Below are 14,868 nucleotides of genomic sequence, written 5' to 3' on the forward strand. Positions count from 1 at the left end.
CCACAGGATGCAGGGAGCAGGTATCTGTCAGGAAGGGTTTTGTTTCATTAAGAAATGTAGAGTTGCGTCTTACATACCTGTTTGAAGCTATTGTGTCTTTTCTTTCTACAAACAGGAAGACTGGGCACATATAACAACCAGTACGATGTCGTTTTGTTTCCTGCTTTTCATACAAGTTCTTTCTTTGAACCAGCATAACTGGAGTACGCAGAATCTCACTGTTTTATGCATCATGCACAAACTGAAGTCAGTATCAGTGCAAAGTCTGGCCCTCAGGCAACTTCCAGCTAATCCTACTATGTGACAAGCAAAATATTCAGAGAGCTTAACCAGTCTAATCAAGTGATTTTATTCTGCTGTAAGAAAGCAGGGTGGAGTAGTGCAGATGGCTATTACACCTGTCTATTCTTGTGCTTGCAGACAGCCAGGCTATAAGGGTGTACAATAGAATAGCGTTGAAAGTAATTCACCTCTTTCAAATTAGATGATGTCATCTTGTCCCGGGGCTGTCAAAAAAAAGTGTATCAGGATAATAATCTATCGCTCATTACCTGAAGGATTGGCTATGGGAGAGTTCAAGGTAAGAGGATCAACAACATGACAGCACAGCTTTATGAACAATCTAAAGACTACACTAGTTTTCTGTGAAAGGAATAACTTTATTCCATTGACCAGGATTCCCAAGACTGTTCATCAGGACTGCCTATTATTTTTTCCAGTGCCAATGTCTATGCATTAGTTGGACAAATCTATCCCCGAGAGCACATAGGCAGGCTATGGCTGCTCGCTTACTGAACATATTGTAAGACGTATAAAAACATTTTCATCCAAAAGATTGGCAGTAAAAATTACAACATAGAAACACGTCACAATGTACACAAAAAAAGCTACTTTTGTCAAACTATATTTTTAAAAAAATCATCTTCAGCAGGTTCAAGTGACAGCAGCTGGAAACCAAAGTATTGAAAATTATAGCCACTGATTTTGTACAAGCATGAGCAGAACCATGAAAAGTTTGTATTGATGTGGAACATACAGTGGTGATCTGAGCCATCTTGGTGCAGTTTTGCAAGCGATGCTACTTTGGCCTGCAGTAACAGAGGGCGTAGTTTCCATAGGAAATAATAGGGATTTGAAGTGACAATTGATGCTGGCCCCAAGGAACAACAATGACATCACATCACTACTGTATATTGACTATTTCTGAGATGATTTATGACCTGTTATGAAGTAATAGGGAAGGTGGGGAAAGAGGTGTCAGTGAGAAATGAATTATTTATTCAAAATTAATTTAAAACATCACATTTAAAATTTCCCAGCATGTTATCAGAAACATTTATAAAATCTGCTAACTCTGCCATGTTTCAATGATGACATTGTTTTGAAAAAAAGATCCACTACAATGCCATCCTTATTTTGAACAGGCAGTTTCTGACATGGGTTCTCTAAGCTGCAATAAGTTATAGAGCTGTACAACGGAAATCCTATTGGATGGTTGCTTCAACAATGAAATGACGGGTTAATTTCAAGATTAGTGCACAATAGTGAAAAGCCATCTGCCAGTTCGTGTTTTGACAACAGTACATAAAAGTAAAAAGAAAAAAGGCACTTTTTGGCTGGTTGTGCCTTTGACTTGGCAAATGTATCCATTTTGGAGGTACGCAGGCACTCCTTAAGAATTCCCCCATTTCTGTGCATTTTGTTTTTTTTAAAGTAAGGCAGAATCCATAAATAAAGGCAAAAGCAGTGCAGACAATGTGACAAACTGAAAATGCAAAATGTACAAATATGAAAACTCAATTGGCACAAAAGAAGCTAGTATCCCGAGCTACTAGAAATGACTGAATTGCATTCAGCATGGAAAACAAAACTCTGCTCATGTATTTCAACTGGTTTCCAGTTATTTATGAGCCAATAAACCTAGCTGTGGTATTTTAAATGTTGCCTGGTCAAGTGAAAATACAAAGCCAAATCACTCTTTCCCTGCATTAAAATTATTATAAAATCCACACAAAAATGTCTCCAACTCACTCAAGGAATTATTCATCATATACAACCAATACCAACTTTCTCAGTAACTTCAAAGCATAAGCAAATGATTGCAGATCACATGATTAAGACTACAGTTTATTCAATATGTCTCCAAGTCTTAAAGAGATGATTTAATGGAGTCAAACTGCAACAATTCAATCTTAAAGTGCTTTTTTTCTTTTTAAACATTAAACTTTTTTTTTTAAATCCACCTATGTCATTTCATACACACCTGTTACTAGAGAAAACAAAGCTTTTTTATTGCTCTTCCCAATTTGACATCAGAAGGTTATCAGAAAAAGCTCACCAATTCCAGAGTTCTTGTGCCAAAGTCATTCTATAAGGACTCACAATCTTTCAGAGCTCTCTCAGTGACCCCTCTGTCAGGCGCTATACAAACCAGCGGGGAGACATATTAAATACAAAGGTCCTTGTGTAGACTGATTCTTAAACTAATATTTTACAATGTAAATGTAAGTCATCACACATCTTTACATAATTTTGAATATTCCTATTCAATATTATCAGAAAGATTAAAAATTTGCCCTCCATACCTAAAGGCAGACTGATTTTTTTTCTGTATAAAACCCAAAAGAATCTTTTTTTTGCAGCATCACAGAAAAAGCAACAGTTTTACATTCACTCATTTAATGTTCACATAATAAAAATTTCAACCACTAGCTTTTTTTGTATTTGATAAAATCTTCTTGACAAACTTTTATCCTGTCTGGACAATCACATTAGCTACCGCAGGAGTTCTTTGCAGCATTAAAGTTCCTAAACCTCCACAGATGAAGAATGCTTTTAACTCTGGAGGAAACAAACTTCTTCAGGTTTGCCACAGATTCTTATAAAGCATTCTCTCTCCAGACTCCTCTGAAGGTATAAGCGATGGGACTCCAGTTTCAAAAAGGTGCCAGGCATTAAATATTTCAGTTTAACTCTTGCTCTTGAGTTCGTAGATATCTTCTAAGGGTCAACGTCGTCAAGGTCACTTTTAGGCTCACCAATCATCATGGGAGACTCCGAGCCCTTTCAACACACAAAAATAATGATGGTAGTACACACACTGTTCTTTAAAAGATATACAGTGAAACGTTAGCACCCTGATTGCAGTCAGGGTTATTTTGTCTGTATCACATCTTTAAAATGCAGTCAGTAGGTAAAGTATGCAGCCCAGGGAATTCTTCGTATGAAGCCCACTGCTTTAATCATTCATAATGAATTCTTAACATGAGAGAGGATTATTATTATTATTTTATTTACCTGCTGTAGATACCTGTCTCCATTCTCATTGGCTGGACTACTCTCTGATCCATTACTGCTTCCTGATTGATCTCTCTCATTCAACAGGGCTGTGGCATATGCCAGCGTGTCCTAGGGTAGAATAGAAATTCAGGAGGTTAGATGCGCCATATACCCCATTCATTCAATGATCGTAATTAAAAACTCAACATCTGCCAATATTTATCACATGCATGTTTGGCAGGAAGTAACTGAGGTAACCACGTGGATTCACTTAAGGGTGCCCACTGTAGCCAGGAACAGACCTAAGATCCAACCTCCACAGGAAGAATGCACTTAAGTACACCTGTCTATAGTAAAATGCCAAGAAAATGGCCACTCAGTGAGGAGTAGGAAGGGGAAATGAAAACAACACTACCTCTTGTGATTATGACACGTACCTGTGCTGAAATAGTGCGCTGGAAGGTTTTTGCAGTGGATGTTTCATTGGACACATTACTCTGTGGAGCCCAATAGTGTTCGGACATCTAAATAAAAACCAAAGTAAAAATTAACCCTGAGCAGCAGAAACACATTACATGCCTAAGGCCTTGCTTGTATATTCCACAGCAGGATGGGCCAAAAGTCTGTGGCAAGGTTCCCCAAATCTGTGGCATACCTGTGCAGCATACTGGAGAGCCTGTGTCAGCATCACTGAAACATTCTTATTTAATTCATTAAAAGGCTCCAAACCCAAGATGTATAATATCAGTACAATAACACTGTTCTATTTTTATAGCAAATTTAATTGCATGCCTGTTACCACGTTTTCAATTTTCTGTATGGTGCAGTTTTTGCACTGACAATACAACTGCCTTGTAAAAGCGGTCATGGAAAAAGATGGAGAGTCTCTGATTCTGGAACTGCAATGATACCCCATGCAGTGCTCGCAGAGAGACCGTGGCCTAATCTGGACTGCAGAAGCAGAACATGGACTGGTTCTACTGAACTTCACACTTAAGCGTCTTTGAGTACTGGAGAGCAGTTACCGGGCCTGCATTAGCTGGGAGCAAATGGGAACTAGAGTTCCTAGCCATGGCAGTGGGAATTGAGAGGACAGTGGTGTCTGTTTAATGCAGACATTTTTCTGTGTTGAACCGCAATGGGTTGCAAGAAATCTCCGGTGGAAGGTGGCTCCCTGCACCAGCATGCTGGCAAGGGAAGGTTTCCATACTGGATTTTCTATGTTGAACTTCAGCCTCTGAAAGCTTCCAAAGCTGGTTTTCCTCATGGGGAGGGACATTAGTCATGGGGATCATCACTGATTTAAAAAAATATTCTGATTTATAAAAACTATGTACGAGTTGTCTTTACTGGTACCTATGTGTACATTTGTGTGTACACAAACCTTTCTATTTTAAAGTAAGGAGCCAAATAAAGTGACTTTTCCAAATGTATCCATTTAGCCATGTCATAATAATACTTGTGATTCCAGGAAAAACTTGCACTCTGTCATAATAATGATCACAGAAACCAAGGTGAAATTCATGCCTATTCCAAAAATACAGCAAGGGGAGATTTGAGCTTATAATTAGAGCTGGGCGAATGACTGATGTTTCATTTTGGCCAGCAAACCCAAACAAATCAGGGACAACACCCAGGGCAGTTCAGAAAATGTTTTGATTTTCCTGATTCGGGAAGAAAAGATCTGAATCCACATCTACCTACCTACCTACCACGTGAGTGTCTCAATCACCAGGCAACAGTCTCTCTCACTCTCTCTTTAGTCCAATGAATATTTATAGATTTACAAAAAGTGGAACTGTGGAGATTGACAACAGAATAGCCTAGAGCTCATTGGTTAGGGCACTCACCTGCTCAAATGAATATTTACGTAGTTATACAAAATGGAAACCTTCAACAGGAGAGACAGAGCAATCTACACAGAGTAGCCTAGAGCCTGATGGCTAGGCTGCTTACCTGGGAGGGAGGGAGTTCTGTGTTCAAGTCCCTGTTCCAGATCAGGGATTCACACGTGGGTCTCCCACATCCCAGGCAAGTGTCCTAACTACTGGAGTAACAGTTATAAATGGAAGAACAGACAGACAGTTTTCTGAAGCTGACTGTGAAAACCTTTCCCCAGCCTAAACTATCAGGGGAAATTCGTGAATAGTTTTGGGTCAACAAAAATTAAATTAAAACAAAATTCACATAGATCAACTTATAATAGAAGTCTGGCTGCAGATGTAACAAGGAAGAGAAGACAGTCTCTCCATAATATTGCCCCAGCCAAATTACCTTCTTCTGTAGCCACTGTACAGCCCAGCTCCAATGATGAGAATTCTCCTTGAAATAATCTTTAGCAGCAGGGCACCTTGGAAATCGAGAGCATATTTATTATCCACAATAAAGGCAATCCTTTCTGTTAAATCTGAAATTCAAAGTCTGCTCTTCCTTCACACACATTACAAGAACCAAGTCAGTCACTGTCTTCTCTACATGTCATTATTGCAAACATGTTTTATTTTTTTGAAGACAATGCTATAATAAATTAACTGGCTTAGTGATAGTAAAAAATGTATATTAGATATACACAAATAAAGTTGAATGAAATTTACATCAGATAGTCCATTACGTAAGTAAGTTAAAGGTGAACCAAGAGCATATATTTTAAACCTTTAATTATTAACAGAATACATGATTAGATTTAAAAACAAACATTTTGAAATGAAAGTTCTGAAATCCTTCCTAATATTTATCTGCCAGAAACCTGCATTTCGCATGCAAGAATTGACAATTGCCTTAAACACTACAGAATGCAGCTCTCCTACTTTGGCTTTAGATGTTGGTATGATCTGTGGCAGGAGAAATCCAACTCAGCGACTAGTAGATTTAAAAATACCCCACACACAATTTCAATCCATCTCAAGGGAACCTAGCATCTCATTTTCAAGAGATCCAGAAAACTTCTAAGTAGACTTCAAGAGCAGGCCTTTGAACTTCAACTGCATTACAGTAACCCAGCCTACAGGTGACCAAGGTGTAGGTAACAACATCCATATTAGCAACAGGGAGGTTTGCGACAGGCTGAAAATTTGTGAGGTTGTTACTATGGAGAGTTTAACATGAACTTTTCACTTTCTTTTACCATTACTTACTTCTGAGCAAGAGTAACAAGGAACTTGACACACTGATAGCAACGACTGCTGTCCACATGGTTACTATGGTGCATCAAGGCTGGAATGAGGGGGAAAAAAAAAAGTTACCTACCTTTTTGTAACTGTTGTTCTTTGAGATGTGTTGCTCATGTCATTCCATTCTAGGTGTGTGCGCGCCCACATGCATGGTCAGAGATTTTTGCCTCAGCTGTATCTGAAGGGCCAGCTGTGGCGCCCTCTTGAGTGCCACGCTCATGCATCAGTATGGAGTATCAGGGGAGGCATGTCCACACGGCTCTGGAGGGACAGGGCGGCCCGAACTGGGTCCTTTGCCCGATGGCCTTTCTAGCCCAGTGCCGAGGAGCCGTGCTTCTTTGTTTTCTTTCTGGGCACCGGAGACGGGGAGCAGTGCTGGGTGGAGCCTGGTGCTGGGGGTGTGCTGCTCACTGAGGCCAAGGTACTAGGCGAGTCTTAGCGGGATGGCTCGGAAGTCGGACAATGGACAGCCTCCATGAGGAGAGCCCGGAAATGAATATCCTGCTCCGAGTCCTGGGTCAAAATTTTTTACAAATATGACACTTCTTCACATGCGATTCCCCCAAGCACTTGAGGCAGCTGCTGTGGGGGGTCACTTACAGGCATAGGCCTGTTACAGTCCGCACAGGGCTTAAACCCGGGAGACTGGGGCATGCCCTGCCTGGAGCGAAGTTCCCGTTGGGACTCTAACTTCTAACTCCTAACAACATTTAACAACTACTTAACACTAACAACTATAAACAAACGATTTACAAGGCCCTAAGGCTCTAAGTCAGAAGAAACGAAATCGCTAGCCCTTGCTATGCAAGGAGCTCCGACTAACCACCACGGGTGGTAAGAAGGAACTGAGAGGACGTAGGGCTGGCGGGGCCTGATATACCGGTGCATGAGCATGGCACTCAAGGGGGCACCCACAGCTGGTCCTATGGATACCGCCAAGGCAAAAATTCCCAACAACTGCGAACGTGGGCACAGGCCCACCTAGAATGGAATTGACATGAGCAAGCACTCGAAGAACAGAAATATTTAAAACATAATTCACACACAGTTTTGTGATACAAACAGCTACAAATTGGATTGAAAATATCAGGCTAAAGGAAAAAATTCTGGCATTCTATCATTTAATTTTATTAGAGCTTTCAGAAATGTTAGACATTTATAAAATATTCATGCTAACAGTACTAATTTTGCTCAAGATTCTCTTACAGTGTATCTGAACCCTCCTTTCTGTCTAATCTAGATCAAAGTAAGACTTCAGGCAATTATTTTATGCACTGTACCTGGATTTCAAACAGCAGTTTACAGACAAGCTGTAAATCTCTGGTAATACTGTTACCTTCCTCCTATCCATCCTACTATAGATTTTTACATGGTTCCATCTACTAGGAAGCAAATTAACAATCAAAGCCAGGATAAAGGACCCAGCTCACCAACTTTCAACTGGAGCTAAAACTTCTAAAGCAATTATCAGAGGGGTAGCTGTGTTAGTCTGTATCCACAACAACGTGGAGTCTGGTGGCACCTTAAAAACTAACAGATTTATTTGGGCATAAAGCTTTTGTGGGTAAAAACCCACTTCTTCGGATCCGTGAAGTTTTTTTACCCACAAAAGCTTTTTTACCCATGAAAGCTTATGCCCAAATAAATGTTAGTCTTTAAGGTGCCACCGGACTCCTTGTTGTTTTTCTAAAGCAATGTCTAACTCCTCAATATATAAATGAAAGCAAAATTCATCACCCAGGAACCCCTAAATGGAGGATGAGCAAGCCTACAATAAGCCATTACAAGTCAGTAATTTTCCTATGTTATTAAGTTTCTTGTCTCTGCATCCTACAATGGAGTCAGGGTGGATAAAAATAGGTTAAATTTTTTTTAAAAAATCAGATTTTGTTGAATTAAATAAAATACATTTTTCTTTAAAATAACCATTTAAAATTGAATTTGAAATTATGATAACTAGTAGTTCTGCATCCTCTCACACCTAGTTTTTATTCAGAAATTGGAAGAGGAAAACAAGCTTTCCTGCTTTTTCAACTCCCAACTGGTTTCTTAACTCTGAATGAACGAGTCACTGAATTGAACTAGCTGAAAAAGCTGCAATGAAGAAAATAGTCTCTCTGCACCTACAAATAGCTAACAAAAGCTGGTTTAGCACTTCAATAAACTGTTCCAGTAGCTTCCACCAGTTCAGTGGTTTAATGTAAAGGATTTTAATGATGATTGTAAGTTAGGCCGTAACATAGGTTCTAAAGTATGAAGGACATGGGGACCAGAAACAGCCATTTCAATTCCCTAACCACAGATACTTATATTGTTTAATAAATCAGTTGGTTTTAAATGCAAAACATTGTTACTTGATTTTTTTCTTATGCATCAGCACATAAGATTGTTTAGTAGTTAAATAAAACTATTAAAATTTTTTTTTTGGAGCATTTAAAGTCCAATTTTCATCCAGTTTGACACAAATCCTGAATTAAAGAATCAAGTAAATAAAACGTGTTAGTCACATTTTCTAACATAATAAATGTAAAAAATATGAATCTGAATAAATGTATTTAAGCTCTATACTTGCTTAAATTTAAATATATGTATATAGATATAGCATATCCCCTTGGCTAGCTAAAGAAATACCAAATTTAGTATACAGGCTATATTTAGTTGCAAATCAGCATGTTTTAATGGTTGCCAACTGATGATTTAAATCTACCCTGAGCAGAGGTTGCAAGAAAGGATTCCAGGATCTGCCAGAAGCGGACTTGTTACCCAAAGGTTGTCTTGTATATGGCTTTGTGGTCTTAATAATAGTAGAGAGCACAGTAATGAAGTCTGTAAAGTATCTGAACAGTTTCTAGGAATTCCAGGTTTAACTTAATTATCCTCATACCAACAGTAGGATCTTGTCCATGTGGCCAAGGACAGTAAGATTTCATGACAAATGAAGTATGAAAGACACCATGAGGGGGAATGATGTTCAAACTCACACCTGAGAAGAAGGGACAGCCCCGCAGCTGTTAAGGTACAAGATCCTTGAACAAATTTTCCTCGACATCCAGACAGAAAAGCTGCACCACCCTTGGAGAATCCTACTTACAAAACCCACAGTGGTAGAAGATTTTCTTCCCACAGTTTCCAAGAGCTCTGTGGCAAAGTAGTCCATGTGGGTGGGGAAGGGCTCAGCAACTTGCTGACTGGAGAGAACTCTTGGTAATACCATTATTAGAAGGGGACAGCAGCTCACATTAGAACCAAATCCTGGGATGAGGCTGTATGTGTGTGTGTCATATCCCATATAGTAAGAGAAGGTTCTATCATTCCATACGAGATTAGGGCTGCTGCCTCCCCTCCCCCAAACTTTACCTTCCAGGTCAGAGAAGCTTTGGGGGAAAAGAACCTTGACTCATGGAGTAGGGGGGGGGGGGGGGGGAAAGGCTTAGCTATGGAGAGCCTGCATTCGGATACCAGCCCTCTGATTCAGCAGGATCAGAGCACCTGGAGATGACCTAAGGCCTGAATACAGGCTTACACACTTTTAAAGGCAGGATGCATGCATCCAGTCCTTGGTAGGATTACTGAATCAGAACAGGAGTCACCACATTCATAAGGGAGGAAGACTGGAGGAGGCAGCAAAAATACTAAGATGTGTAAGGAGGAGACTCTTTCGAGGAGTCTGTTTTGCAACTGGGTTGAAAGTCAACCAGCAAACTGAGAGAAATTCCCATCTCTTCCACTTACTTCACATTTTCTTCACATCTTTTTTTCCCCCTAGGGAAAGGCCAAAAATGTTAATATTAGTATATAGGTTGCTTCCTATATACTAACCGCTTTTCCTCCTGGTCTCCAGTGCAAGGACTACATTGCAGAATGGGGCTGGGGAGAGAACCTTTATGACAATATTGTATATTTGTGTGTACACCCGCCCCCCCAATAGTTTGGGCCTGATCTGAACTCTGAATGGCCTTCCCCGACGTACATGCGCTCCATCCCTCTATCAGCTTAATGATTTGTTTTGTTTGGGAGAAATAAGAGTCCATTTCCTCCCGTCTATCACCATGATATTCTCATGCTGTTTTTGGATAATATGTGAAATCAATTTCATTAAGAGGTTCTTCAGTTCAGCAAGATATAAAAACCAATAGGTTATCTGGACATTTGTCAAAGGAAAGCATTACCACATTTCACACAATAGGCCTACTTGCCTAGCAATCCATTTTCAGTTTCAAATGCAAATTTGACCCTCTCTACTTGTAAAGGGTCTTCAATAACCTGTGAAGAAAAGAAAAAAAAAAAAGGTTGGTAGAACTTAGTGTTACGTGAGAGGTACTTGCAAGGTGGTCTCCATTATAACCATGGTCTCAGGTTCTTCAGATTTTTGTGTTATAAATCATAGAATTGTAGGACTGGAAGGGACCTCGGGAGGTCTTCTAGTCCAGTTGCCTGTACTCAAGATAGGACTAAGTACTATCTAGACGAGGGGTGGGCAAATTTTTTGGCTTGAGGGCCGCATCGGGTTTTGGAAATTGTATGGAGCGCCGGTTAGGGGAGGGGGTTGTGGCCCGGCCCCCACCCACTATCTGCCCCCCCCCCCCCGGACTCCTGCCCCATCCAACCCCCCCGTTCCCTGACGGCCCCCCCCGGAACTCCTGGCCCATCTACCCCCCTCCCCCTGACTGCCCCCCGCTGGCCCATCCATCCCCCCCTCATTCCTGACTGCCCCCCCGACCCCTGCCCCATCCAACCATCCCTTCTCCCTGTCCCCTGAGTGCCCCCTGAAACCCCTGCCCCTGACTGCCTCCCACCGCCCCATCCAACCCCATCTCTCATTCCTGACTGCCCCCCCCAGGGACCCCACCCCCATTCAAGCCCCCCTGTTCCCTGCCCACCCCAACCCCTATCCACACCTGTGCCCCTGACCACCCCCCCGAACTGCCCTGCCCACTATCCAACCCCCCCGCTCCCTGCCCCCTTACTGCACTGCCTGGAGCACCAGTGGCTGGCAGCGCTATGCTGTCACCACCGCGCAGCACAGAGCACCGGATCCAGGCCGGGCTCTGCAGCTGTGCTGTCCCAGAAGCTCGTAGCCCTGCTGCCCAGAGCACTGTGCTGGCGGCGGAGCAAGCGGAGGCTGTGGGGGAGGGGGAACAGCAGGGGAGGGGCTGGGGGTAGCCTCCCGGGCCAGGAGCTCAGGGGCCGGGCTGGATGTGGCCCGTGGGGTGTAGTTTGCCCACCTCTGATCTAGACCATCCCTGACAGGTGATGGTCTAACCTGCTCTTAAAAATCTCCAACAGAGATTCCACAACCTCCCTAGGCAATTTATTCCACTGCTTAACTACCCTGACAGTTAAGAAGTTTTTCCTAATGTCCAACCTAAACCTCCCTTGCTGCAGTTTAAGCCCATTGCTTCTTGTCCTATCCTCAGAGGTTAAGAAAAACAATTCTTTTCCCTCCTCCTGTAACAACCTTTTATGTACTTGAAAACGGTTATCATGATCCCCTCAGTCTTCTCCAGACTAAACACACCCATTTTTTCAATCTTCCCTCACAGGTCATGTTTTCTAGACATTTAAATAATTTTTGTTGCTCTTCTCTGGACTCTCTCCAATGTGTCCACATCTTTTCTGAAACGCGGGCACACAGAACTGGACACAATACTCCAGCTGAGGCCTAATCAATGTGGAGTACAGCAGAAGAATTACTTCTTGTGTCCTGTTTACAACACTCCTGCTAATACATCCCAGAATGACGTTTGCTTTTTTTTTTGCATCAGTGTTACACTGTTGATTCAAATTTAGCTTGTGATCCACTATGACCCCCGATCTCTTTCCGCAGTGCTCCTTCATAGGCAGTCATTTCCCATTTTGTATGTGTGCAATTGACTGTTCCTTCCTAAATGGAGTACTTTGCATTTGTTCTTATTGAATTTCATCCCATTTACTTCAGAACATTTCTCCAGTTTGTCCAGATCATTCTGAATTTTAATCCTATCCTCTAAAGCACTTGCAACTCCTCCTAGCTTGGTATTGTCTGCAAACTTAATAAGTGTACTCTCTATGCCATTATCTAAATCACTGATGAAGATACGGAACAGAACTGGACCTAAATCTGATCTCTGCGGGACCCCACTCATTATACCCTTCCAGCTTGACTGTGAACCACTGATAACTACTCTCTGGGAATGGTTTTCCAACCAGTTATGCACCCACTTTATAGTAGCTCCATCTAGGCTGTATTTCCCTAATTTGTTTATGAGAGGGTCATGAAAGACAGCATCAATAGCTTTATTAAAATAAAGATATACCACATCTACTGCTTTCCCATACCGCCACCCCCATCCACAAGGTTTGTTATCCTGTCAAAGGGCTTGTCTACACTGGGACATTGTCGACAAAACTTTTGTCTTTCACAGGCACTTAAAAAAGCCTCCCCCCGCAAAAGACAAAAGTTTTGCCGACGCAAGTGGCAGTGTGAATGCGGCTTTGTCGGCAGGAGCGCTCTCCTGCCGACAAAGCTAATGTCACTCGCGGGGCTGGAAGTATTTTGTCAGCAAAAGTGCCGACAAAGTACCGAAAAAGAGCGTTTATACATGCTGACTTTTAGCGACAGCTGTGTGGTGTAGACAAGCCCAAAGAAAACTATCAGGTTGGTTTGATATGATTTGTTCTTGACAAATCCATACTGACAGCTACCTATCACATTATACAAACATCACACTAGGTGTTTGCAAACTGACTGCTTAATTATTTGCTCCATTATATTTCCAGGTGCTTTCCAAGAACTTAAGATGACTAGTCTATAATTACCTGGGTCGTCCTTATTCCCCTTTTTATAGGTTGGCACTATATTTGCTCTTTTCCAGTCCTCTGGAATCTCTCCTGTCTTCCATGACTTTTTAAAGATAATCGCTAATGGCTCAGTTCCTTGAGTATCCAAGGATGTATTTCATCAGGCCCTGGTGACTTGAAGACATCTAACTTGTCTAGATATTTTTTAACTTGTTCTTTCCCTATTTTAGCTTTTGATTCTACTTCATTTTCACTAGCATTCATTAACTTAGATGTCTAAGTGCTACTAAACTTTTTGGTGAAAAACAAACAAAAAGTCATTTAATACTTCTGCCATTTCCACATTTTGTTATTGTTCCCCTTCCCCCGCCTCCACTGATTAACGGGCCTATCCTATCTTTGGTCTTCCTCTTGCGTCTAATGTATTTGTAGAATGTTTTCTCATTACCCTTTATGTCTCTAATTTAATCTTGTTAGGTGCCTTGGCCTTTCTAATTTTGTCCCTACATTCTTGTGTTATTTGTTTATATTCATCCTTTGTAATCTGACCTAGTTTCCACTTTTTGTAGGACTCTGATTTTCAAATCATTGAAGATCTCCTGGTTAAGCCAGGATGGTCTCTTACCATACTTCCTCTCTTTCCCATGCTGTGGGCTAGTTTGCTCTTGTGCCCTTAATAATGTCTTTTTGAAAAACTGTTAACTCTCTTGAACTGTTTTTCCCCTTAGACTTGCTTCCCATAGGATCTTACCTACCAACTTCCTGAATTTGGTAAAGTCTGCCTTCTTGAAAGCCATTAAATTTACTGTGCTGTTTTTCCTCCTACCATTCCTTAGAATCATGAACCCGATTCTCTTCAGGTCCAAAATGAAAAAACAAGACTTGTAGCATTTCACTGACTATTGCAATACTGAGTAAGTAACACAGCATACAATAGACTAAAACCCTCAGCTGAAAGGAGGAAAGATTACAGGATGTGTGTGTCAGAACTGTGACCACCATAATAATGCCTTCCTTCAGTTAGGTATTTAAACGTAATCCAGCCTGCTTGGGCGGTGTTTCATATACAAGTCTTTACTCTTCACTTACCAATATCTCATGAAGTAACTGGAATATGTTCTTCAGTTCATGAGGGGGGGCAGTTTCCAGCTGGTTCTGTATGTTAGAAATACAAAATTCATCGGATGGTAGAATACACACCAGCAAAAATTTGATATAATTCAGTAATCGTTCAAAATATACCAGATATTTAACATTCCTTGTTTGTAGTTTACAAAAAACTGTTAGAACTATTGATTTGAACCTTAAATCTTAAAGGAAACTCCAAGGAGCGTACAGACTATACTTAAGATCCCCCAAAAATATTTAAAGCCCTTGGAACACAACCGTAAGTTCAAAGCCTGGAACAGACCATACGCTGAAAATCTACTTTGATTAGCTTTGTACCTTGATGAAATGTAGCACGGTGAAGGAAAAGTGCTCATTACAAAAGCAGCAGTACACCACCATCTCGATGAGAACTGACAATGATCCAGTTAGCTCCCGTAACGCATGCATCACCTAATGGAGAGATACATATATCATTTCAACACAGCTATAGTGTTACTCTTAAAAGCTATAGTGTTATGGGATTTTTTTA

General features: G+C 41.2%; 1 protein-coding gene across 1 annotated transcript in view; it reads right to left on the reverse strand.

Annotated features, from left to right (window-relative positions):
• Nucleotides 1-2,105: 2,105 nt before the first annotated feature.
• Nucleotides 2,106-14,868, reverse strand: part of USP24 (ubiquitin specific peptidase 24) — a 105,508-nt gene continuing 92,745 nt past the window's right edge. Inside the window, exons 60-67 of the mRNA XM_065409056.1 lie at nucleotides 14,676-14,789; nucleotides 14,319-14,384; nucleotides 10,646-10,712; nucleotides 6,414-6,492; nucleotides 5,554-5,629; nucleotides 3,717-3,803; nucleotides 3,298-3,408; nucleotides 2,106-3,063 (exon numbers count right to left, since the gene is read on the reverse strand). Coding sequence (XP_065265128.1) covers nucleotides 3,001-3,063; nucleotides 3,298-3,408; nucleotides 3,717-3,803; nucleotides 5,554-5,629; nucleotides 6,414-6,492; nucleotides 10,646-10,712; nucleotides 14,319-14,384; nucleotides 14,676-14,789 — 663 coding nt within the window. The 3' untranslated portion in view covers nucleotides 2,106-3,000. The remainder of the gene's footprint in view (nucleotides 3,064-3,297; nucleotides 3,409-3,716; nucleotides 3,804-5,553; nucleotides 5,630-6,413; nucleotides 6,493-10,645; nucleotides 10,713-14,318; nucleotides 14,385-14,675; nucleotides 14,790-14,868) is intronic.

This window comes from Emys orbicularis, chromosome 8 (assembly GCF_028017835.1).
Source record: "Emys orbicularis isolate rEmyOrb1 chromosome 8, rEmyOrb1.hap1, whole genome shotgun sequence".
In the NCBI taxonomy this organism is placed as follows: Eukaryota; Metazoa; Chordata; order Testudines; family Emydidae; genus Emys; species Emys orbicularis.